This window comes from Pan troglodytes, chromosome 18 (assembly GCF_028858775.2).
Source record: "Pan troglodytes isolate AG18354 chromosome 18, NHGRI_mPanTro3-v2.0_pri, whole genome shotgun sequence".
In the NCBI taxonomy this organism is placed as follows: Eukaryota; Metazoa; Chordata; class Mammalia; order Primates; family Hominidae; genus Pan; species Pan troglodytes.
In genome coordinates this window covers 5,628,624-5,652,085 of record NC_072416.2, presented here as the reverse complement: position 1 = coordinate 5,652,085, position 23,462 = coordinate 5,628,624, and the positions used below count along the sequence as shown (strand labels likewise).

General features: G+C 61.9%; 3 protein-coding genes across 7 annotated transcripts; 1 reads left to right on the top strand and 2 right to left on the bottom strand.

Annotated features, from left to right (window-relative positions):
• Positions 1–4,800: 4,800 nt before the first annotated feature.
• On the top strand, positions 4,801–12,563 carry PKMYT1 (protein kinase, membrane associated tyrosine/threonine 1). 4 transcript variants are annotated; one of them, XR_010152164.1, is made up of 9 exons: positions 4,801–5,067; positions 5,441–5,705; positions 8,322–8,689; positions 9,541–10,034; positions 10,697–10,803; positions 10,936–11,108; positions 11,196–11,353; positions 11,909–12,216; positions 12,290–12,535. XR_010152164.1 is itself a non-coding variant. In XM_063796218.1 (9 exons), exons 2-9 carry the CDS (start codon positions 5,696–5,698, stop codon positions 12,399–12,401), a joined length of 1,500 nt encoding a protein of 499 aa, XP_063652288.1. In that variant the 5' UTR covers positions 4,846–5,067; positions 5,417–5,695; the 3' UTR covers positions 12,402–12,535.
• Positions 11,870–16,131, bottom strand: PAQR4 (progestin and adipoQ receptor family member 4). The gene is made up of 3 exons (XM_001173337.7): positions 15,512–16,131; positions 13,976–14,197; positions 11,870–13,839 (listed from the first exon to the last, which is right to left on the bottom strand). The coding sequence occupies exons 1-3, from the start codon at positions 15,675–15,677 to the stop codon at positions 13,406–13,408; spliced, it is 822 nt and encodes a 273-aa protein (XP_001173337.2). The 5' UTR covers positions 15,678–16,131; the 3' UTR covers positions 11,870–13,405.
• An 826-nt stretch (positions 16,132–16,957) lies between these two features.
• KREMEN2 (kringle containing transmembrane protein 2) lies at positions 16,958–21,242 on the bottom strand. 2 transcript variants are annotated; one of them, XM_016929224.4, is made up of 9 exons: positions 20,729–21,242; positions 20,310–20,484; positions 19,109–19,200; positions 18,891–19,015; positions 18,545–18,698; positions 18,098–18,430; positions 17,895–18,020; positions 17,736–17,814; positions 16,958–17,530 (listed from the first exon to the last, which is right to left on the bottom strand). In XM_016929224.4, exons 1-9 carry the CDS (start codon positions 20,820–20,822, stop codon positions 17,320–17,322), a joined length of 1,389 nt encoding a protein of 462 aa, XP_016784713.1. In that variant the 5' UTR covers positions 20,823–21,242; the 3' UTR covers positions 16,958–17,319. The 2 variants fall into 2 exon arrangements, with proteins under 2 accessions (XP_016784713.1, XP_016784714.1); XM_016929225.4 differs by lacking the exon at positions 17,736–17,814.
• Positions 21,243–23,462: the final 2,220 nt, after the last annotated feature.

Below are 23,462 nucleotides of genomic sequence, written 5' to 3'. Positions count from 1 at the left end.
TGTAATCCCAGCACTTTGGGAGGCCGAGGTGGGGTGATCGCCTGAGGCCGGTAGTTCAAGACCTGCCTGACCACATGGAGAAACCCTGTCTCTACTAAAAATACAAAATTAGCCGGGCGTGGTGGCACATGCCTGTAATCCCAGCTACTCTGGAGGCTGAGGCAGGATAATTGCTTGAACCCGGGAGGTGGAGGTTGCGGTGAGCCGAGATCGCACCACTGCACTCCAGCCTGGGCAACAGGAGTGAAACTCCGTCTTAAAACAAAACAAAACAAAACAAAACCTTATGCAATTAGTTTGGTGTAGTGTCAGAAAAATAAAAGCCTTATGCAAGTGTGGCCAGGCACAGTGCTCATGCCTATAATTCCAGTACTTCAGGAGGCCGAGGCAGGAGGATTGTTTGAGCCCAGGAGCTCGAGACCAGCCTGGGCAACATAATGAGACTCCCGTCTCTACAAGAAATTAAAAATTAGCCAGGGTTGGGTGGTGCACCCCCGTGGTTCCAGCTACTTGGGAGGCTGAGATGGGAGAATCACTTGAGCTTGGGAGGTTGAGGCTGCAGTGAATCGTGATCATACTATTGCCTGGGCGACAGAGTGAGACCCTGTCTCAAAAATAATCAAAACACAGGCTGGGCGCGGTGGCTCACGCCTGTAATCCCAGCACTTTGGGAGGCCGAGGCGGGCGGATTACCAGGTCAAGAGATTGAGACCATCCTGGCCAACGTGGTGAAACTCTGTCTCTACTAAAAATAAAAAAATCAGCTGGGCATGGTGGTGTGCGCCTGTAATCCCAGCTACTCGGGAGGCTGAGGCCGGAGAATCGCTTAACCCGGGAGGTGGAGGTTGCAGTGAGCCGAGATCGCGCCACTGTACTCCAGCCTGGCAACAGAGCAAGGCTCCGTCTGAAAATAAATAAATAAATAAATAAAATAAAAAACCTTATTCAAGTGTGAAACATAGCATGCAAAGATTAGCACACATGAGATGTGAATGTGCCGTGCAGCTATCGTACTTATGAGACAAACCCCTATGCACCCAGCACCTGGGTCAAGAAGTAGAACATAGCCAGTTCCGCAGAAGCACCCATCACAGTCCCCTTCCTCCCATTAGGATAGCCACGTTTGCACTTGTGGTCGTCATTCCCTCGCTTTTTTTCTTTTGAGACGGAGTCTTGCTCTTGCCGCCCAGGCTGGAGTGCAGTCGCGCCATCTCGGCTCACTGCAACCTCCGCCTCCCGGGTTCAAGCGATTCCCCTGCCTCAGCCTCCTGTGTAACTGGGATTACAGGCGCCCGACACCACGCCTGGCTAATTTTTGTGTTTTTAGTAGAATCGGCGTTTCACCATGTTAGCCAGGCTGGTCTCAAACTCCTGACCTCAGGTGATCCGCCCGTCTCGGCCACCCAAAGTGCTAGGATTACAGGCGTGAGCCACCGCGCCCGGCCTCGCCTTTCCTTTTGTGGCCGAAACCGCATGAGTGAGTCTTCCTTGGAGAGTCTGGGCGGAGCCGCGGGTGCTGTGGCGGCGACGGGACACACGGGGGCGCGCGCGGCCCGCGCCTGGTCGCGCGGGTGGGACTCGCGGGAACCGGGTGCCTGGGCGGCGGCTGGGAGGATTCGTCCTGGAAGGAGGTCGGCAAAGCGCTTTGGTCCGGAACCCTGTGGGCCCGTGCCTCGGTCCCTGTGACCCCAAGGTGGTTAGAGGAGTCCGGGCTTCTTTCCTCCTGGGGCCTCTTTTTGGCCCAGACTGCAGCGTTGAAAACTGCAACAGACTGTACAGATGAGGGGGTCTGTTTTATTATTATTATTATTAATTTGAGACCGAGTCTCGCTCTGTCGCCCAGGCTGGAGTGCAGTGGCGCCATCTCGGCTCACCGCAACCTCCACCTCCTGGGCTCAAGCGATCCTCCCACCTCACCCTCTTGACTAGCTGGGAGCACAGGTATACACCACCATGCCCAGCTAATTTTTGAATGTTTTGTAGAGACAGGGTTTTGCCATATTGCCCAGGCTGGTCTCTAACTTCTGAGCTCAAGTGACCTGCCCGCCTCAGCCTGCCAAATTGCTGGGATTACAGGCGTGAGCCACCTCGCCCAGCCTGTTATTCTGAAACAATGAGTAAGCCCCTACTGTGTGTCCGGCTCTGTGCTAAGCACTTCACAGGCATTTTCTCATGTGGTGCTCATACTCCCCGAGGAAGGAGGAACTACTATTATTATCACTTTATATTTTTTACAGGGTCTCACTCTGTTGCCCAGGCTCACTGCAGCCTTTTTTTTTTTTTTTTTTTTTTTTTGAGACAGAGTCTCGCTCTTGTCACCCAGGTTGGAGTGCAGTGGTGCGATGTGGGCTCACTACAACCTCTGCCTCCCAGGTTCAAGCAATTCTGCCTCAGTCTCCCGAGTAGCTGGGATTACAGGCGCCTGCCATCACACCCAGCTAATTTTTGTATTTTTAGTAGAGAAGGGGTTTCACCATATTGGCCAGCCTGGTCTCGAACTCCTGAGCTCAAGTGATCCACCTGCCTCAGCCTCCCAAACTGCTGGGGTTACCAGCATGAGCCACTGCACCCGGCCCTCACTGCGGCCTTTAACTCCAGGGATCAAGTGATCCTCCTACTCCAGCCTCCTGAGGAGCTGGGACTCCAGGTGTGTACCACTGTGCCTCACTCCTTTATTTCTTCTTTCTTTTCTTTTTTTCTCTCCCTTTCTTTCCTTCCTTCCTTTCCTTTCCTTTCTTTCTCTTTTTCTTTCCCTTTCTTCCCTTCCTTTCCTTTTTCTTTCTTGAGACAGGGCCTTGCTATGTTGCCTAAGCTAGAAAACTATTATTTTTATCCCCATTTTACACATGCAGAAACTGGGGCAGGCAGGATCACAGCCCTAGTTTCCCTCACACCACGCACTTATCTGCTCCATCTACTTATTTCCATTTACATATATTTATATTACAGCCTTTCCTCACACAGTGAAATTTACATCGGAAGCATGTGTTTCCATGGTTTTTTTTTTTTTTTTTTTTAATTATCATTGTGAATCAGACTTTAAAAAATGGGCGGTTGGAAGGGGACCTGTTGGGGAGATGGGGCTGGCAGAGGTAGCCCTAGGCAGCTGGGGAGGGGCCTGTGTGTGCCCCAGGCCTCCTGGGGGCCAGTCTGGAGTCACCAACAAGGATCCTGCCTGAGTCACTGGGGCACAGCTGCCAGAGATGCGAAGGACAAGGAAAGGTGCAGGCAGGTGGGCTGCCGCCCCCAGCCAGGATCCCAGCCTCTCCTCCCCCACACTGCTGCTCCATGCACAGAACGTTTACAGAGGGTGCAGGCACTGAATGGGTGGGAAGCTTTGCAGTCCATGACCTGTCAGAGACTTGTGGGGGAGGATGGAGGGTTTGGGGGACTGGTTCTGGAGGCCAGGGCTAGAAGGAGCAGGTAGTCAACAAGTAAACTCACAAACAAAAGATAGAACATCGGACAGAGATCAGGGCAATAGCAAAAATAAGGCGGAAGGAGAGGTGAGAGTGAGAAGGCCAGCGTTTGGGGGAGGGATGGCCGGAAGCGTACTCCTCCCACCCAGTTAAACAGATAAAGAGCCCCTCGGTGAGGGAAGGAACAATCCCTAGCCCGACTTGCTCCGCGAGGGCCCCTGCTAATCACTTTAGGGGATCATCCCAGCGTCCTCAGCTGTTTTTTTTTTTTTTTTTTTTTTAAGAGAGGAGACTAATCCGAAGCTCAGAAAGGCTCAGTGCATTCCCAAGGTCGTTCAGCCAGGAGAGCGCTGAAGGGATCTGAGCTGAAAGCAAGTCTCAAACTCAGAGAATGGAGGAGCTGCCCCGGAAGTGGCTGCTCGAGGCTGCAGTGAACTATGATCCTGCGGCCAATCGCGGTGGCTCACGCCTGTAATCCCAGCCCTCTGGGAGGCCGAGGCGGGCGGATCGCTTGAGGTCAGAAGTTCGACACTAGCCTGGCCAACGTGGTAAAACACCCTCTCTACAAAAAAATGCAAAAATCAGTTGGGTGTGGTGGCGCGCGCCTGTGGTCCCAGCTACTCAGGAGGCTGAGGTGGGAGGAACGCTTGAGCCTGGGAGGCGGAAGTTACAGTGAGTCGAGATCGCCCCACTGCACTCCAGCCTGGACAAGAGAATGAGACCCTGCCTAAAAATAAAATACATGAGCCGAGTGCGGTGGCGCGCGCCTGTGATCTCACATACTCGGCAGGCTGAGGTGGGAGAACCGCCTGAACCTGGGGACTGCACCACTGCATTCCAGCCTTGGTGACAGTGAGACCCTGTCTAAAAAAAAAAAAAAAAAAAAAAAAAGTATCTGAGGCCTGTTGGCAGGGAAGCTGCAGGCAGGCGAGGTCAGGCCAAGCAGAGTCCTGCCTATCTGGAGAGCTTCCTGGAAGAGGCGGCTTTTTCTGGCTCCCGAAGCCGTACGCTAGGGGTTGGGGGTCGTGCGTATGGCCTCCCACCGCGACCCTGGTTCAGAACACGGCCGGAGTGAGAAGGGGGGTGCCGGGACCCAGGAGGCCGTAGGGACTTCCTGGTCCTAGCCGGAGTAACCCTGGGGCTACGCCTGCTCCGAGCACCGGGATGGCCGTCCCTTTTATGGACCCAAACACTACGCCAGCCCAGCGAGGGCGGTGGGTGTCGGGTGCGAGGCCTGGAGGGCAGTGGGCGTCCCAGGGACTGGGCGGCTGAAGCCCCGCGCAGCGACTCAGAACCAGGCCGCCGCCCACGCCTCGGGCCAGCGCGGAGAATCCTGTGCGCCTGCGCAGTGAGCTGCGGGGCGGCTCGGCGGCGCGCACGCAGCACGAGGGGCGGAGCCTCGGAGCCCGGGCACCCCTGACGGGCTGCACTGGGGAGGGGGAGGAGCCTCGAGGCCGGTTTGGAATTTTTGGCGCGAGCAGCTCCGCGCGCGTTCACGGGCCGTTCCCCCTCACGGGAGTTCTCCGCCCGGGCGTCCGGAACAGTCGACGGCAGACTCCGGCCCGCTGAGCCACCCGAGGGGTCCCGTGGCCTCCGCGGACCCGGAATCTGGGCCCTCGCGGACCCGCGCCCCGCCCAGTCGCCCCAGGTGAGCCCAGACCCCGCCGTGAGGGGCCTCGGCGTGGCCACCTCGCCGCTCCCCTCCGCCTCGCCAGGTCTGCGTTACCCCTGCCCCTCAGGCCTCCCCGGCGGCCCGCTCGCGTCCCCTCAGGCCCGCCCCCGCGAGCCCCTGCCTCCCGCCCTCCCCAATTCCTGGTTCCCTTGCCTCGAGCCCCTTCCCAGCGGCGGCCCCGCCCTACTCGCCCCTCCCGGAGACCCCGCCTGCTGTCCATCAACCCCGCGCCACCGCCCTCCCCGTGACAGTCCTTCCTCCGTGACAGCCCCTCCCCCGGGACAGCCTCTCTTCTTCTGCAACAGCCCCTCTTCCCTCGTGACAGCCCGTCCACTGCTCTGTTCGCCAGGGTTTCCCCACACCCACGGAGTGAACTCAGCCGCGGCCCAGCCTGGGAGGAACTTACCGTCTACTGGGAAAGGTGGCCAGCAGATGTGTCGGGCCTGGTGAGAGGGTGAGGCGAGACGGCCCGATCGCCCAGGGCCCCGGAAGCTGCGGAGGTCACCCCCGCCTGGCCTTAGCTCAGGGACACCCTGGATTCACGTGGGAGCCCCTGCTCCTGCCTCCCCCATCCCACCACTGAGGCTGTTGGGCCAGGCCAGTCATGCTAGAACGTAAGTCGTAGGGCAGGGACGGTGGGAGAACTGGGTTAAGATGCACAGGCCCAGGTCCCCGAGTGTGCCAGGGTTGGGCCTGGAGGCTGTGCTTGTGACCAGTGACCTCGAGGATCCCAACACCCTGGCTCCTGACTTGGAGAAACCCTGGGCTGGGACTCTGGGGTAATTAGAGTCAGAGGAAGAGTCTCCACAAGATGGAGGGCAGCCTGCCAGCCAGGCCCAGGTAGCATCGCTCCCCTCACCCCTCTACTCCCTCAGGTACTGGAGACTGCTCTTTTTAATTTTTTATTTATTATTATATATTTTTTTTGAGATGGAGTTTTGCTCTTGTCGCCCAGTTGGAGTGCAGTGCCGCAATCTCGGCTCACCGCAACCTCCACCTCCTGGGTTCAAGCATTTCTCCTGCCTCAGCCTCTGAGTAGCTGGGACTACAGGCATGCGCCAGCACGCCCGGCTAATTTTTGTATTTTTAGTAGAGATGGGGTTTCACCATGTTGGCCAGGCTGGTCTCGAAGTCTTGACCTCAAGTGATCCACCCACCTTGCCTCCCGAAGTGCTGGGATTACAGCCGTGAGCCACCACACCCAGCCGCTCTATCGTTTTTTATAATACTTTGGTGCACCAGCCTCACCAACATGGTGAAACCACATCTCTACTAAAAATATAAAAATTATTCTAGTGTGTTGGCACACGCCTGTAATCCCAGCTACTCAGGAGGCTGAGGCAAGAGAATTACTTGAACCTGGGAGTCGGAGGCTGCAGTGAGCCGAGATCATACCACTGCACTCCAGCCTGGGCAACAGAGTGAGACCCTGTCTCAAAAACAAACAAACAAACAATACCTTGGGGCATAAAGTGTTCCACGGTCCAATCCAATTAAATTTTTTTTTTTTTTTTGAGACAGAGTCTCGCTCTGTTGCCCAGGCTGGAGTGCAGTGGCATAATCTTGGCTCACTGTAATCTCTGCCTACCAGGTTCAAGCAGTTCCCCTGCCTCAGCCTCCCGAGTAGCTGGGACTACAGGCATGCACCACCACGCCCAGCTAATTTTTGTATTTTTAGTAGAGATGGGGTTTCACCATGTTGGCCAGGCTGGACTCAAACTCCTCACCTCAGGTGATTTACTCACCTCAGCCTCCTAAAATGCTGGGATTACAGGCATGAGCCACTGTGCCTGGCCAGATCCAATTAATTTTGAGCTCCTTTGACAGGGTGGCTTTTGAGGTCAGTGAGGTTTGTTCTGACTGCAGGCAGGCTCTTCCTAGCTAGCTCTTTCTCCACTTCTCTGTGGTAAACTAGCTGGCCTATGGTTCAGCTGGTTGCCCTAATGCGGGTACCAGTCTCTTCTTAATGGCTCACCACCAAAACTTCCACTGATTTTGACAGCCCCTTTAAACTTGAACTTCCCTACGCACTGTTTCAAACCAAGCCAATTTTCAGGGGGTTGGTGGGTGGGGAGAGCTCTATTTATGACCTACGTCTACCCCTAGGCTAAATATCTGTCTGAGCCATGCTGTGGAACTGGGGGCAGGACAGCGGGGCACCTCTCTGAGTGCTGCTATTGGTTTAGGAGCAGGTCGCTGGGTCGGGCAGGAGCCTCTGGCCTTCTTGGTTGCCCTCTCCCAGTGTGGAGCCTCCTTCCTACAAATGAGCTGGGGCTCCATGTTCCCAGCCTGCCGGGCCTGAGATATAGCCTCTATTCTATGCTTGGGGGCAGGTGGAAGAAAGGAGCCCCTGGCCTGTCTGCCACACTCAGCTGGAATTTAGCCTCTGCCATGTGGAGCTGGGAGGGTTGAGAAGTGCTGAGAACCTGGCCCTCCTGGGCAAACACCCTAACCCTTGACGGGGAGCTGGGGGAGAGGGAGCCCTTCTTCTTGGCCACACCTGCCCCCAGTGCTAGGCGGGGGGAGAGGGGTGCTGGAGGTGGGAGGGCAGGAGTGTCATGGCTTAGGTGCCAACAGGCTTGCCATTATTCCCAGGCCTTGGCAGGTTTTCTTGTGTAAACCTTTGTTTGCTGTGTGCCCTGGGCACCATGCCCAGAGGCTTTCAGTGCTTGCTTTTGAATAATCGTCACCAGTTGTGCTGTTTCACTGGGGCAGGGGTCCACGGAGCTGCACACACTGCCATTCTAGAAGTGGACACCACTAACTGGGTTTTGGCACGACAGTTATGAAAAAGAAAGACACTTGAGGGATTCCGGGTTTTCACTTTGGAATTGGAGATAAGGGATCGTGGGCTCGTGTAGTCTCGGAAGAGGTTGTGTAGTTTAGGATCAAAGAGCTGGCCGTGATGAGGGCAGGGATGCAGGCGCAGCCCGTCTGACTCCAAACTGCCTTGCTCTTAACCCGACTGCAAGACCCTCAAGAACACGGGCCCCATGGTTTTCCTCTTATGTTTCTATCATCTCTAAAATACAACAGCCTGGTGGGCAGGTGAGTATGAATCTGTCCTCTGCCTTTTCTTCGTAGGTGCTTATTTCTCCCATTGCCGTTTAAAGTAGAATAAGTGTGTGGTATAGACATAGCTCTCTTCTGTGGCCTCTTTGGGGCCACAGGGCCAGGTGGTATCAGAGTGGACATGCTGCCCTGTACTCAGCCTCTGTCTCTGCCCCCAGGGCCTCCTGCACTGGCCATGCCCGTGCCCACGGAGGGCACCCCGCCACCTCTGAGTGGCACCCCCATCCCAGTCCCGGCCTACTTCCGCCACGCAGAACCTGGATTCTCCCTCAAGAGGCCCAGGGGGCTCAGCCGGAGCCTCCCACCTCCGCCCCCTGCCAAGGGCAGCATTCCTATCAGCCGCCTCTTCCCTCCTCGGACCCCAGGCTGGCACCAGCTGCAGCCCCGGCGGGTGTCATTCCGGGGCGAGGCCTCAGAGACTCTGCAGAGCCCTGGGTATGACCCAAGCCGGCCAGAGTCCTTCTTCCAGCAGAGCTTCCAGAGGCTCAGCCGCCTGGGCCATGGCTCCTACGGAGAGGTCTTCAAGGTGAGTGAGGGGACGGCTTCTAGGCCCATCTGGGGGACCTCCTTTGTGTTTCTGCACCTCCCTTGGCAGGACAGTGTCCTGGGCAGCCTGATCCCCTTCCGTTCCCTACAGCCTCTCCCTGCTGGGCTCACAGGCTCCCTCCACATTTGACTTGGCTGCTCCCATCATCCCCAATGCAGGCCCCTCCAGGGGTTGCTCTGTGCATACTGGCCCCTTGTCCAGAGTCTGGCACGCCCTGCAGCAGCCCCTGTGCCATCTCCTCCGGCCCTGGCGCCAGCTGTGCAGCGTCCTTGGCGAGTCGGCCCAGCCTCTGGCACTGGCCCTGAGTGCAGTGCCTGGCCAGCCCTCCCCAGGCTGGCAGGCTTTGAGCTACCCCCTGCCTGCCACCTTGCTTTTCTTAAACACAGTTTCCAGTCATTTATATTTTCTTTTAGAGAGGAGTTTTCCCTTGTATGAGTCCTATATGAAGACAATTTTGTTAAAAAGTACAAACAACATTGGCCCCCAGGTCAGCTTTCTCACAGGGGAGCCCGCTTTTCACACCACAGCCTGGGCTGCCTGTGTTGCTCTGCAGCTGCTTTTTCCACCTCGTGACACATCCAAGAGGTCCCCTGGGGTCAGTGCAGGTTGGCCCTGGCTCCTCCGTCGCTGGGTCTCCACAGACCCAGCCCCAGGGATGGAAGTTTGTCTGGTTTTGTTATTACCCTGGGCAGGGGTCTGAGACAGATGCCAGCTACACCACCGTGCCCCGTGTGTGAACCCTTAATGGGGTCTGCCAGGTTGTCCCCCTATGTGATTGTGCCACTTGTGGCTCACCCTCACTCTGTGCGTGGGTACCACCTCCCTTCCAGGTGCGCTCCAAGGAGGACGGCCGGCTCTATGCGGTAAAGCGTTCCATGTCACCATTCCGGGGCCCCAAGGACCGGGCCCGCAAGTTGGCCGAGGTGGGCAGCCACGAGAAGGTGGGGCAGCACCCATGCTGCGTGCGGCTGGAGCAGGCCTGGGAGGAGGGCGGCATCCTGTACCTGCAGACGGAGCTGTGCGGGCCCAGCCTGCAGCAACACTGTGAGGCCTGGGGTGCCAGCCTGCCTGAGGCCCAGGTCTGGGGCTACCTGCGGGACACGCTGCTTGCCCTGGCCCATCTGCATGGCCAGGGCCTGGTGCACCTTGATGTCAAGCCTGCCAACATCTTCCTGGGGCCCCGGGGCCGCTGCAAGCTGGGTGACTTCGGACTGCTGGTGGAGCTGGGTACAGCAGGAGCTGGTGAGGTCCAGGAGGGAGACCCCCGCTACATGGCCCCCGAGCTGCTGCAGGGCTCCTATGGGACAGCAGCGGATGTGTTCAGGTGGGGACCGGGGCACGCCAGGTGTTTGGCAGGCTGTGGGAGGCCCTTCCTGGGACGGAAGCTCCATTCCCCAGGAGGGAAGCTCCACCCTAGCCCAGGACACCCGGCCTCAGAGCCACAAGGCTGAGACGCCATCCCTGCCCTCCAGTGGAGAGCGTCTCTGGTCAGGCTGCCTGTGAGCCTCGAACCCTCCAGAGCCACTTTGTGTAACCTGCCTCCTCACAGCTCCACAGGAGAAACAATTGTCACTCCATTTACAGCCAGATTAAGGGCCTTGCCGGAGCCCACTGCTAGCAAGTGGCATAGCTGAGACTGGCCCTAGGTGCTGGGTTCCAGGGTCCACACTGGTAACCACTGCCCTGATCATCAGGATAGTAATACCTGCCAGCAGTAACTGTGGTGCCTGTCCATCAGGGCACTGGGAGGACTCACCACTGTGGCTTGTGGGCTCCCTGGGCACAGAGCCCATATTCCATGATGTCCCCATCCTGCCCAGGGTTCATGATCAGGCCTGTTGGGGTCTCCCTTCCCCCTGCTTCCGCCCCTCCCTGACTGATGAAGACAGCAGCCCTCTCCCACCCACCTCCAAGAGGCAGCCTTGGACTGGGTCTGTGTCCCAGGGCCAACCCTGCCCCCTTCTGTCCCCATCCCGTCCCTGCCAGTCTGGGCCTCACCATCCTGGAAGTGGCATGCAACATGGAGCTGCCCCACGGTGGGGAGGGCTGGCAGCAGCTGCGCCAGGGCTACCTGCCCCCTGAGTTCACTGCCGGTGAGTGGGTGAGGGCGGGAGGGGGTGCTGCCACGGGCTCCTGGGGAGATAGTGCCTGGCCATGGAGGCACTGCTGGGCTCAGGGTGCAGTCGGTGTTCTGGGACCCCGATGTGGCCCTTCCTCACGGGCAGGTCTGTCTTCCGAGCTGCGTTCTGTCCTTGTCATGATGCTGGAGCCAGACCCCAAGCTGCGGGCCACGGCCGAGGCCCTGCTGGCACTGCCTGTGTTGAGGCAGCCGCGGGCCTGGGGTGTGCTGTGGTGCATGGCAGCGGAGGCCCTGAGCCGAGGGTGGGCCCTGTGGCAGGTAAGCTCCCGACAGTGGCGGCTGCCTGCCCTGCTCCCCAGCCCCGGGGGTCCGCCTGCCCACATCCTGAGCTCCTCTCCCCCACAGGCCCTGCTTGCCCTGCTCTGCTGGCTCTGGCATGGGCTGGCTCACCCTGCCAGCTGGCTACAGCCCCTGGGCCCGCCAGCCACCCCGCCTGGCTCACCACCCTGCAGTTTGCTCCTGGACAGCAGCCTCTCCAGCAACTGGGATGACGACAGCCTAGGGTGGGTTCAAGTGCAGGGTATGGGGGGCTAGGGGGAAGGTGGGGGATATCACCGGGGCTCCATGGAGATTTGTGGTGAATGGGGACCACTCCCACAAACCTGGCCCCCATCACATCCTGGGGAAGGGAACCAAGACTGGGGGGGTGTGGCCTGGCCAGGCTTAATGCAGCTGGGCATGTGGACTGGCCGTTCAGGGCATGGCTTCACACTTAGGGCACCAGCACCCCAGGGAGTGGCTGGCCGTGCAGCCCCGACCCCAGTGGAGGCTGCCAGTGCCCAGGGATAAAACATTGTCCCTTCTCTGGGAAGAGAAAGCCTCTGGAGTCTGGGGAGCCCTGCCCTGGGAACAAGTCCTTGGTCCCTGGGGCCTGGTGTCTTGAGTGAGAGGCTGTAATTAGGAAACCACACGCTCAGGGCAGACAGCTCTTGGGGACTCTGCCGTTAGCCCCTTCCTTACAAACACATCACCTCATCCCTCGGGGGCACTTGATAGCAGACAAGAAGTTCCAGAAAGGCTTACATTTACTAAAAGTTTATTTCAAATCTGCCTCAAAGTCCATGTGTTCTGAAAAGGACAGAGGGGGCCTTGGAGTGCAGCCAGATGGAAGGACTTTGAAGGCTGTCCAAGTGCTGCTTTCAGAGTGCACCAAGTTTTTATTGTCCCTGACTGTGGCTCCCTGCCTGTTTGTCAGGCGGGAGCCTGGAGCCTGCACAGGGACAGAGCTGGTTTCATCCGGCACTCCCTAGCCCTGGACACCCTCCTTGTCTCGCCTGCCCTCCTGCAGGCCCTCACTCTCCCCTGAGGCTGTCCTGGCCCGGACTGTGGGGAGCACCTCCACCCCCCGGAGCAGGTGCACACCCAGGTAAGCAGGTCCAGGGGCTGGGGTGGGCAGGGCTAGCTTTTGGATCCTGAGTGTCACTACTCTCTCCTCCCAGGGATGCCCTGGACCTAAGTGACATCAACTCAGAGCCTCCTCGGGGCTCCTTCCCCTCCTTTGAGCCTCGGAACCTCCTCAGCCTGTTTGAGGACACCCTAGACCCAACCTGAGCCCCAGACTCTGCCTCTGCACTTTTAACCTTTTATCCTGTGTCTCTCCCGTCGCCCTTGAAAGCTGGGGCCCCTCGGGAACTCCCATGGTCTTCTCTGCCTGGCCGTGTCTAATAAAAAGTATTTGAACCTTGGGAGCACCCAAGCTTGCTCATGTGGCAACATGGCCCTTCCTATCCCTTTATTGATGTCATCCAGGGTCTTAACGCCCCTGAGGCTGAGCCCTGCTGCAGAACCCAGCACTCCTGGCCTTGGGCCAGCAGCTGAAGCCCCATGCTGTGTGGAGCAAAGAGGTTTCCTGAGCAGGCACATCCCCCGGTGGGTACCTGGAGCTGTTGGGAGTATGGCACTCAAGGTGGAGGGCAGGCACGGCCCAGGGGTCCCAGGATCTGAGGCCGCTAAGCTCCCTGTGTCAGTTTCCTGGAAGAAGCAGCTGCAGCCCTTGTGCCTGTGGCCAGCTGGTACAAGAAGGGTCCATGCCCCCTTGGTCCTTTTGTCCTGAATGCCTTACTCCATAGTCTCTGGGCAGAGGGAGCCAGGGCGGGCAAGCTTGTGGCTGCTGGGAGGGCTGGTATGCAGGGCAGAAAGATGGAGATCAGGAAGACTGGCCAGAGGCCTGGTGGGAGGAACAGAATAGGGTGAGGAGGCTCTGGGCTGGCGGCCTGGCAGGACTTGAACTCTCAGAGCAAGACATGACCCCAGAGTCCCTCTCTGGTCTAACCCCACAGGTCACAGAGGGTAAAGAGGTCCCAAGAGGGAAAGGTTTCCTTCCAGCTGACACAGTAAAATAGGAGCTTGGAGGGAAAAGGCAGGGAAGGAAGTTGGAGCGCCATGGCATGGGTGGAAGAGGTCAGTCCACAGGGAAGAACGGGTGAACAGGGCTCCTGCTAAGACATCTCATGAGCTGGAAGCATCCAAGGAGCCAGCCCCTTGCAGACGAGTTGGGAGGAACACCTGGTGTTGCTAACTCTAGGAGGCTGCTGTGGGCAGGCTGGCATGGCAGCTCAGTCCCGGGGACAGGCGTGGTGGGCAGCCCAGAGCAGGTCGGGCACGACGCCGGCGTGCAGCTGCAGGATGGAGCCCACGCTCAGCAGGTGCATGATCTGGTGGGAGTTGCCCCAGTAGTCAAAGCGGCCGGGTCCCCAGCGCTCGGGCAGACGGGCTACATTTACCAGTCCCCCAAGCAGCGCCAGTGCGTCCATGCGCAGGTAGCAGGGCAGGGAGCCTGGAGCCCCTGAACCCAGACCCACTCCCCGGGCCCCGAATACCAGTAGGCGGGCAGCAGCCTGCCATCCAAATGCCCGGAGCCGAGCACTGGTGGAGGGGGCGGTGAGGGCACGCCAGCCGGCCACACCTGACAACACAGTGTAGCCCACCAGGGCAGCCGGGCGCAGCCAGGGCCTGCAGGCCAGGGTGCAGTGGATGATGGGCAGGGCCCCTGCACAAGAGGAGAGAACAGGAGAGGGCATGTCATTGTGAGGGTCCACCCGCCCTTCCCTACCCATGGCTTGTATGCGTGCCCCATGCCTCTCCCGCCGGTGGCTCCAGCTCCCATCCCTTGGGCCCTGACTCACCAAGGGTGTTGACAAGGCAGACCCCACACATGTCCAGGGCGAGGAGCCGGGCGTACACAGCGCTGCCCCCTTGGTGGCACATGAAGAGGTGATAGAGCACGGAGCCTGCAGGGGGTGCAAGGCAGGCCACGCAGTGTGTGCCTCCCAGCCAGCCATCCTTGCCCAGCTGACCCCAGGGCATGGTCATTGGCACCAGCACCAGGAAGCCCAGCAGGGCCAGCCCTAGGGAGGGAGACAGTCATCTACCAGATAGTTTCAGTCACGTCCTCAAGGGGACCACGGTTCAGACACAACACAGGACAGAGCAAGACAGGTCCAGGTAATGCTGTCATCCAGCTGGCGGCCTGGCCTTGGCCAGAGACAGGCCCTGGGCAAAAGGCTTTTGGCACTGGTTACTTATCATGGCTCAGGATGGTCTGGGAAGTAGAGACCATGATCCCCACTTTGCAGGTGAGGAAACAGACTTGGAGGGGCTGAGTGACCGGCCCCGGGTGAGCCCAGCAGGTAAGCAATGGCAGACGACAGGCCTAGGCCATCCCACTCCCACACTGCTCTCCCCACACAAGCAGGTCACAGGAGAAGCCTAAGGCAGCGAAACCTCAAGTTGAGTTGTGAAGAGGACACATGAGCAGTGATGCCAGCCCGGGGCCACTTGGCTTGCTCTTCCCAACCCAAGTCCTCCCCTCTCTATAAGTGTCCAGACAAATGGAGGCACTGGGCCTTTTTATCTTCTATAAAGGGGTGAGGCCAGGTGGGGGAAGACAAGTCCAGAATGAAGGGAAGGGGGCTTCGAGGGGCTTGTCCCATCTCCCCAGACCTCTCCCTGGGGAGTGTGATTCCAGCCTAGCCCTTTCTGGGAGGTCTCCACCCCTCCCTGCCGGCCTCTAGTACTGGCCTCCCAGGGGCCAAACGGGGCTCCGAAGGCTGCCCACCCTTGTGGGAATGTGGCCTGGCAAAAGCTTGGGAAAGGCACCCAGGCTGGGCCAGGCCGCTCAGGGCCCCTTGCCCGCCTGGGGCAGCTCAAGGACGGGCAGGGCTGTGTCAGCAGAGCTCCGCGGGGCGCGGAGGAGGGGCCGGACGCCTGTTGGGGGAAGAAGGAGCCGCCACCAGGCGGAGCCCCAAGACAGAGCGGCTTGGGGCGGGGGCGTCAGGACGGCGGCGCTGGGAGGCTCCTCCCGGGCCCTCCTCATCGCAGTCAACACCATCTCCTGGCTGGGTGCTGGCAGGAGAGGGTTCCCAGGGCGCTGGGATTACAGAGGCCGGACACCATGCTCCCTACCTCTGGGGCTCAGAGGGATTAAGCAGGCTCAGACCCTACTCTGCTCCCCTCCTGACCCGGCCCCCACCCGCCGGGAAAGCGGAAGCTGGCAGCGCGGCCCGGGACAATGGCAGCTTTGTCACCGCGGCTACTGGCGGTGCCAGGGCCGGGGCAGCCCAGGACTTGGGCGCTGGGGCCCTCCTCGGCCTCAGTGCCCCCGGCCCAACGCGGGCAGGGCGGCCGGGGGTGTGGGAAGCGCGTTGCGGGACGCGGCTCACCGTGCGTGTAGATGTTGCCCAGTTCGTTGTGCAGGTAGAAGAGGCTGCGCAGGCAGCCCGAGCCGCTGCTGGCGGGCCGGTACCCGGTCAGCACGAACTTATTGAACTGCAGGTGCGGCGGCGAGCTGGCCCAGTCCAGCAGGCGCGGCCCGGCCAGGAACGCCATGGTCCGCACCGCGCGGGCAGCCCGTGCTCCTACTGTCCCCGAGCCTCCTCCTCAGTGGGGCCGCAGCGCGGGAAGGCCCATCACTGCCTGGCGCCGGGCGCCCGGCGCCCACCCATCGCCCTGCGCTCGATCGGCGCACGCGCTGGCTAGGGGGTCCCAGCCCGCGCCCCTCCGGCGCTGCGCACGCGCGAGTCCGTCGCCCCCGCGCCGGGGCGGAGGCTGGGGACGCACCGGACGCCTGAGCGCACTGCGGTCGGCTCCGCCGAGGCAGACGCGCCGCAGGGACAGCTCGCGGCGGCGGCGGCGGCGGTGGCCGGTAGTCTCTCTGCAGCCGGGAGGACGGGCGCGGCCGGACGCGGGAGGGGACGCCAGGCTCCGCCCAGGCTCCTAGTTCCCGCCGGCCGGCCAGCGTTTCGCGCGCCGGGCTCCTGACGTCGGCGCAGCAAGAGCCAATGGGCGTGGCCGGCGGGGAGGCTCCGCCCCGAGGCCGCCCAGGCCTCGCCTCCTAGCATAGTGTGCGCGATCCCAGCCTCATTTGCATGGGGTGGCTGTGGGCTTGCGACCCAACGTTCTGGGTCCTGCGGGCTCCGCTAGAGTGACCCTGGCACCTCGCGTCCCTCAGAACTGTGCATCCGGATTTTCCGCGTGACACCCAGGTCTCCGTACCTTTGGGCACCCACCCTCGGGGGCACAGTCCTGCCACCCAGACCGGGCTCTGTCCAAGGTGCTGCCGGACGGGCCCGGCCTACATCCGGTACGCCCCCGCTCCAAAATGATCTTTCCGCCGGCTGGACTCCCGAGTGCAGCAAGGCGCTCCACGGTACCCAGGCCTCTGAAGGCGTGCCTCACGCGCCCGCAGCCGTCGGGAGAGGCCCTATCCTTCGCGCTAGGCCTCTCGGAGCGTGGGCCCGGCCCAACTTGCTCCCAGTTATCGCCCACAAGGCGCACCCTTGCGGGGCCCTACCAAGGATAGACAGGAAACAGATTGGAGGCCAGGGGAGCAAAGTCGACCTCCGCCCCGTCCACCCTGAGCAGGGACCGGGAAGGCACCCCTTCTTCAGCATAACGCTGCCCACGATCCTCCTCCCCTTCCACCCCCGCCTTCTACAGGACTCCACCCACCCACCCATCTGTCTGTGTTCTCGGTCCTTCTCTGCATTCCAGGCAGCTCCACCAAAGTCTGCGTGCAACGCCCTTCATTTGCATGGACACACGCAACCCTCGGCGCCTGTATGGTCATTAACATGCTCCTCCCACCACGGAAGAACTTTCGAGGCCCGTACCAAAGTAGATCCTTTATTCAAAATCTGTGGGGGTCTTTTTGACTGTTTTTGTTGACCTGTGACCTCTCACTGAGGACGGCAGTCCAGGACCACCCCCAGAGGGGTTCAAAGACCTCCGAAACCAGAGACCACCCCCACATAAAAGGTCCATGGAGAGGGCCTGGACCATCTGGACCCCCACGGTCAGGCCAAGTCCCAGATAATAGCACCAGATGTTTCCTGTCCGACTTTTGGTCTCCCCAAGACGACCAGAGGCCGAGCTGCCCCTACACAGGCGCAAGGCCGAGGCAGGGCGCAGCACAGCATCTCAGGTGTCCATCTCGCCGGCGGCGGGCCCAGCGGACCCTCGGGGCCCAGAGTCAGAGAGCGGAGATGAGCGAGCGCAGGGAGCTCTGGCTGGAGGCACTCAGAGGCCGGTAGCCCGCGGCAGAACCCTCAGCCTGGGGGTCCCCGGGGGAGCAGGGCAAGGCCACCCCTCGGGGCTGTCGGTACCACACAGCCCAGCTTCTCCTGGGGCCCCTGGAAGGCCCCAGCGCCGGGGGCCCTTTTCCCGGAGCCAGCAGACAGCTCCTAGAGAGGGAGCAGACATCAGCCGAGCCCGTCCAATGCCGCTGCAGCGTCCTGCTCTACCTGCGATCCCGCGCGCGATCCTGTGCGTGGACCCAAAGCCTCGCTCCCTTAAGAACCCAGGAGTTCCTTCCTAGCTCTGTTCCCTTCTGGGGCTCCAGCTCCCCACCACCGGTCCGCCCTCAGGCCTTGCCCCAGCGCCCCGCACCGTCGGCGCAGCGGACGCAGCAGCCCCAGGAGCAGCAGCAGCAGCACCGAGACAGCCGTCACCGTCGAGAAGACCCGGGCTGCGGGCACACGGCTGCGGTGAGGATGGGCGCGAGGGGGCGGCTCCCTGACTCACTCCCGTCCTGCGCGCCCGCCTCACCCCCAATAGCGGCCGGCGGAGCCCCAGGCCTGGGGCTGCAGCTCACGTTGGCCCCGTCGAGGGGCGCCGCGGGGGTCTGGGCCGAGCCCTCGGGGGCCTCTGGGTCCTCAGCGACGTCCTGCAGCCCTGCGGAGAGGGGCGTGAGGCGGGGTGGGGAGAGCGGGGTGGGAACAGCGGGCAGGGCGCGCCGAGCTGAGGCTCACCGCGGTAGGTGAGCGCGAAGCCTTGCGCGTGGCCGCGCGCGTCGCTTCGGAAGGTGAGCAGCAGCGCGGCAGTGCCCAGGCGCAGCGGCCCGGACGGCGGTGGGCGGGCGCCATCGAAGGCGCGGAGCAGGCTGCCCGAAGCCGCGTCGCGCAGCTCCAGCCGGTCGCGCGGGTCGGCCAGCTCGAAGAGGCGGAAGGTGAGCTCCAGCGCGGCGCCTGGCGGGCCCAGGGCCCAGCTGCAGTTCCGGTCCGGCCCGTACTCGTCCGGGAAGTCCGGGGAGTAGATGACGCCCTGAGGCGCTGTCCAGTTCCCCTGGCAGGAGCCCACCGACACTGCGGGCGGGGCCGGCAGTCAGGACTCTGAGGACCAGAACACGGCGGCTCCCCTGCCCGGCCAGGCCCCACCTCGAGGCCCGCCCAGGCCCCTGGTCCCCGCCCACTCCTCACCTTCATAGACGCCCAGACGCCCATCGCCGCCACACAGCTGTCCAGGGTGGCCGAAACAGATCTGGTCACAGTCGGTGGCGGGGGCCAGGCGTCCCCGGGCCAGGTCGCTTTCAGAGCCACAGAAGCAGGCGTAACCGGCCTCCACGCCCGCCAGCTGGGAGTACAGACTGGGTGACCCCAGGGCAGGGGCTGGGGTAGGGGTGAAGTGGTGGGGGCCTGGGGTCGGGGTGGGAATCGGGCTGGAGGTTCAGAAACCGGTGTCTGGGTTTGGCAACCGAGTGTTGGGAGTTGAGTGTGGTCTTTAGGTCCAGGTCAGGGGTCACTGGTCTGGGCCCGTGAGCAGTACCTGGTACCCCTTCATGCGGCAGAAGCGTAGGCACACCTGGACCGTGAGCTTCGTGGAGGTGCCGCTGGGGCCGCTGAGGGCTGGGGGTGCCCCTGAGTCCACAAAGCATCCCAGGTAGCCTGGCACTGAGGGGGCAGAGTCAGACTTCCGTGACTCTGAAAACAACCCTCCTCCCAGATGCAGCAGCGTTCCCACCTCTGTCCAGCCGCGCTACTCACTGTGACAGGAGGGGATGTCGCAGTAGCGCCAGTAGATGCCCTCCTCTGTCTCAGCCACGTAGCACCACGGCTGCACGTCACCGTCTGGGTTACTGCGGGTGGGAGGGAGGTGGTGGGGGTCCCACCACCCCAAGAATAGCAAACCCAGGCCCGGCCCCGCAGTCTATGCTCAAAGTGGCCTTCAAGGCTCTGTGCCTGTGAGCGGCTGTGCTGCCTGCTGTACACCCACAAATTCCAGTTTTGTCTACGCAGAGCTCTGCCTGATGAAGGAACTGGACGTCGACTTCCGAGTGGACAGCGGGAAGTCATTAAAGGGGACTTGAGAGCTGTTTTTAGGCTTCAGCTGTTGCTAGACTTGACTCCATATATGAGGACTTTGAGGCCATCTGTATTCTTCACCCCCACCTGGCATGGGCCTCAGCCACTTCCGTCCCTCAAACCCCACTTTTTTTTTTTTTTTTTTTGAGACGAGTCTCGCTCTGTCACCCAGGCTAGAGTGCAGTGGCGCGATCTCTGCTCACTGCAAGCTCCGCCTCCCGGGTTCAAGCGATTCTCCTGCCTCAGCCTCCTGAGTAGCTGGGATTACAGGCGCCCGCCACCATGCCCCGCTAATTTTTTTGTATTTTTAGTAGAAATGGGGTTTCACCATGGTAGCCAGGCTGGTCTCGAACTCCTGACCTCAGATGATCCGCCTGCCTTGGCCTCCCAAAGTGCTGAGATTACAGGCTGAGCCACCGCGCCTGGCCTCCAACCCCACTTAAAAGCAGAAGTGAGCTCCTGAGCTTTGCGGCTCTCCTCCCGCTGGGTCCATCCTGCCTCAGACCGTAGCTGTGGCTCTGAACCCCAAAATAAGTTGTATGACAAGAGCCCCACTCTGACAAGGCCCCGCCCATTCGGCCCCCCCTCTGACCAGGCCCCGCCCATACGGGTCCTTTGAGTGCCCAGGTCCGTTTCTCTCCTGGCCCTGAACTGAGGCTCTGCAGAAATTGTGCACCTGAGGAGGATCCCTTTTGCGCCAGGGTTCCGCGCGCCCCGCCCCGCCCCGCCCCGCCCCTCATTCTGGCCCCGCCCCCAGGTTCTCCAGGAGGCTGGGCTGCCAGTCCACGGCAGACCTCCACCCCGCCCGCACAGACGCCCCGCTTCGGGCCATCCCTGCAATGGTGAGCCCAGCCTCGCCCCCAGCGCAGGCCCCGCCCCTCACCGGCAGAAGTTGTGCGCGCCCAGCCCCCAGCGGCCCTGGGGGTCGCTGGCGCTGCTGTAGCTGTGTTGCTGCGTCTGGTCCCAGAAGAGGCACGGGCGGCCCGCCCCGCGCGGGCCAGTGCGGTTCTGGTGGCCGCGGTAGTCAGCCCCATTCACCTGGAAGCATTCGGACAAGCCTGCACGGCAAAGGCGGGGCCTGGGGAGGTCCGGACCCACGCCGGGCATCCTCGCGCCCCTACGCCACCTCCCGCCTGGGTCCCCAGCCAGCGACCCCGCACCCGCCCCTGCAGGAGCCCTCGGGCTGCTCAGCTGCTCCGGCCACCTGCTCTGTCCCCCTCCCCAGCCTTGGGGGCCTGGCCCTGGGGGCGGAGGCCGAGGAAGGGGTGGTGAACACGGCCCGACAGCCGTGCGGGGACTTACCTGGACTGTGCAGGCTCCCAGCCGAGGCCCCACGCGGCTGCAGCAGCGGGAGGAAGAGGAGAAAGAGGAAGCCCTGCAGGGCTTGTGTCCCCATCGCTCTCAACCAAGGATAGGTCACCCTCGCCCGGACACGGCCCGGGCTGCCCCCGGGGTCGCTTCGGGGTCTCCCAGGAGACCTAGGGGGCGTTGTCCTCTGACAGTCTGCCCTCGTCCGACTCTGAGCCGCGCTTTCCGTCTGGGGTGGGTAAATCTCTCCTGGGGGTCTTTGCCTCCCAGGGCCTCTGCCCCTAGAGGCGTCTCTCTGTCCCTGTCCCTACCCGGGTCTCTCCGGGGGGAATCTGGCCGGGGGCGTTCTCAGTCTCTGTCTCAGCGAGCTCTGGGCGGTGCCTCAGCCTCTACGCCCGCCCCCTCCCACTGAGCCTAGCTCTCGGCGTCTCCCTCGCCCAGGTCTCCAACGGGCTGACTCCTGCCCCCCTCGCATCCCTCCGTGGGTCCCTCCCCCTGGGTCTCTCCCTCCCCCCATGGGAGGCCGGGAAGCCCCGCCCAGCACTGGAGCGGAGGCAGCAGGTCCAGACGCCTCCCACGCCCGCTCCCCCGACCCCGGGCGTCCAGCGCTTCCCGGCCCCCTCTCCCTCTGGTCGGTGCCGGTTCAAGTGGGAAGGTGTGGAGGGGGACAGGCGGGGCAAGCGGACGGAAGGCCCTTAAAATGGGAGATACAGAACCCCCTCCCGTGGTCGCACGCGCCCCAGGACACCCGGAATGTCCGAGTTACAAGCGCCCTCCTCCCAGTGCACGCACGCGCTCGCACTCTCTCCCATTCATTGCCAGGCGCTCACGCGCACACTTTCTTCGGATCCGCACGCCCCTCCCGCCCCTGGTCCAGATGCCGCTGGCCTGACGGAGGAAGCTCCACTCCCTGCCCCCGCGCCCACGAGACAGGCGGGAGTCGTGGACGCTCAGTCCGGGACAGGCAGGGGCAGCTGGTGTCTGGGGAGAAAGGCAGCTGCGCCCCAGGTCCCAGTCTGTCCCCTCCTCCTCCCCCTGCCCCGCCCTTCCCTGGGACCCCCAGCCCAGACTCTCCCGAGCCTTCACACTGCAGTGGAATTCCCCCAGCCGTGCCCCCCACCTGGCGGGGGAGGGGGAGGGGAGCAGGCCCAGGCAGGCGTGGGGGGAAATTCCCCGCCCCCTCCCCCTGGGCCCGACTCCTCCGAGTCCTCTGATCTCCCAGCGCCACCCGCCCGCTGCCCCCAGGGCTTGGGGGGAGGCCAGCGCAGGTGCGTGGGAGGGCGGAGGCGGGGGCCGGGGGAAGGAACTGGTGGGGGCCGGGCGCCCAGAGCGGCCCCGCCCCGCCCAGACCTCTTTGCCCCTCAGTCCAGCCTGCCCAGCCCGCACCAGGCCCTCGCCAAGCTGTCGAGCCCAGGCCGACCAGTCCCCGCCCTGCAGCCCCCACACCGTCTCTGCCCCGGTGTCGATGGAGAAGAAAGATGGGGTTCAGGGAGGTTCTGTCAGGCCCAGGCACCCACTGCGGTGCTGGGACCCGCGAGGATCTTCCGGCTGGCGCCTCACGCGAGTGTGCTCTGGAGGAGGGGCGTGGAGCCGAGGTGGGGGCATTTGAAGGAGATGGACTTGCTGAGACTCTAGGCCAGGGTCCTGGTCGCCTCCTCCGGGAGCCCTCTCAGAGGCCAGGCTGGCCCGGCTCACTGAGCCCTGAGCTGGGGCCTCCAGCACCCACGGGCTCCCTGGAACTCAATTGCGCTTCCCGACGAGGGAGCATCCGGGACCACCTGTCTGCCCGGTTTCTCTTGGCGGGGGCTCAGTGAAGTCCTCCCGGGCTCCAGTCCACAGAGGATGTCCTAGGGGCAGGCCTGCGCAATGGCGGTGCGTGGGGAGCTTCACCCCCACAGCCACAGCCATCTGAGGATGAGGCAAGGTGGCGACAGGGACAATTAAGGACTCTATGTGCGGAAAGGGGGCCGGGTTGGGACGCTGGTGGAGGAATCAGCCCCTTCCCTTGAGAGAGTGGGGTCTGAAATAACCGTCCCTCTGTCCCTGGCACTGTGACACCCGGTTCGGTTGGCCCAGGCCTGTCTCCTCCAGAGGGGGCAGGGGGTGAGAGGAAGTGGGTGCTCAGTGCTGAGGCTGGGGCACTGAGATGGAGTGGGGTGGAGTATCCCTGCGGCAAACTTCAGTCTCAGGTCACTCACGGAAACTTCCAGAACTAAGAAGCCCACCCCCCACCACTTCCCCAGCATTTGGCACTAAGGGCTCTGCAAGCAGCGGCATGTCTGCCCTCCTGACGCCCTGCGAGAGGGGACAGGCTCATCTCCCCATTCTGCAGATGGGGCGCAGAGGTGGTAACTGGGTGACTCGTGGGCGTCACCAGCTATTAAGCGTTGGAACTGGGCTTCAAACTCCGCTTGGTCTGATCCAGGGGCTGGGCGCTGATTCATGCCTCCATGTCGCTTCCAGGGTCTCTGATTCTTCAGGGACCTCTGGATACACAGAGATACTCTCTCACATGCTCTGAGGGGCTCCTCACCCCTCGAATGTCGTTGCCGCCAGCTGACACTTTGGAAGCAGGATCTCCAGCAGCCCATTTCACAGACAGGTAGACTGAGGCCAGACTGGGGCAGGGGTCGGCCTGGGGTCCCTAGGGCCTGACAGGCTTGGCATGTCATCTCTGAGGGAAGCAGATGCACAGGTGCAGATTGGCCACATGGGGGCGGCAGAGAGA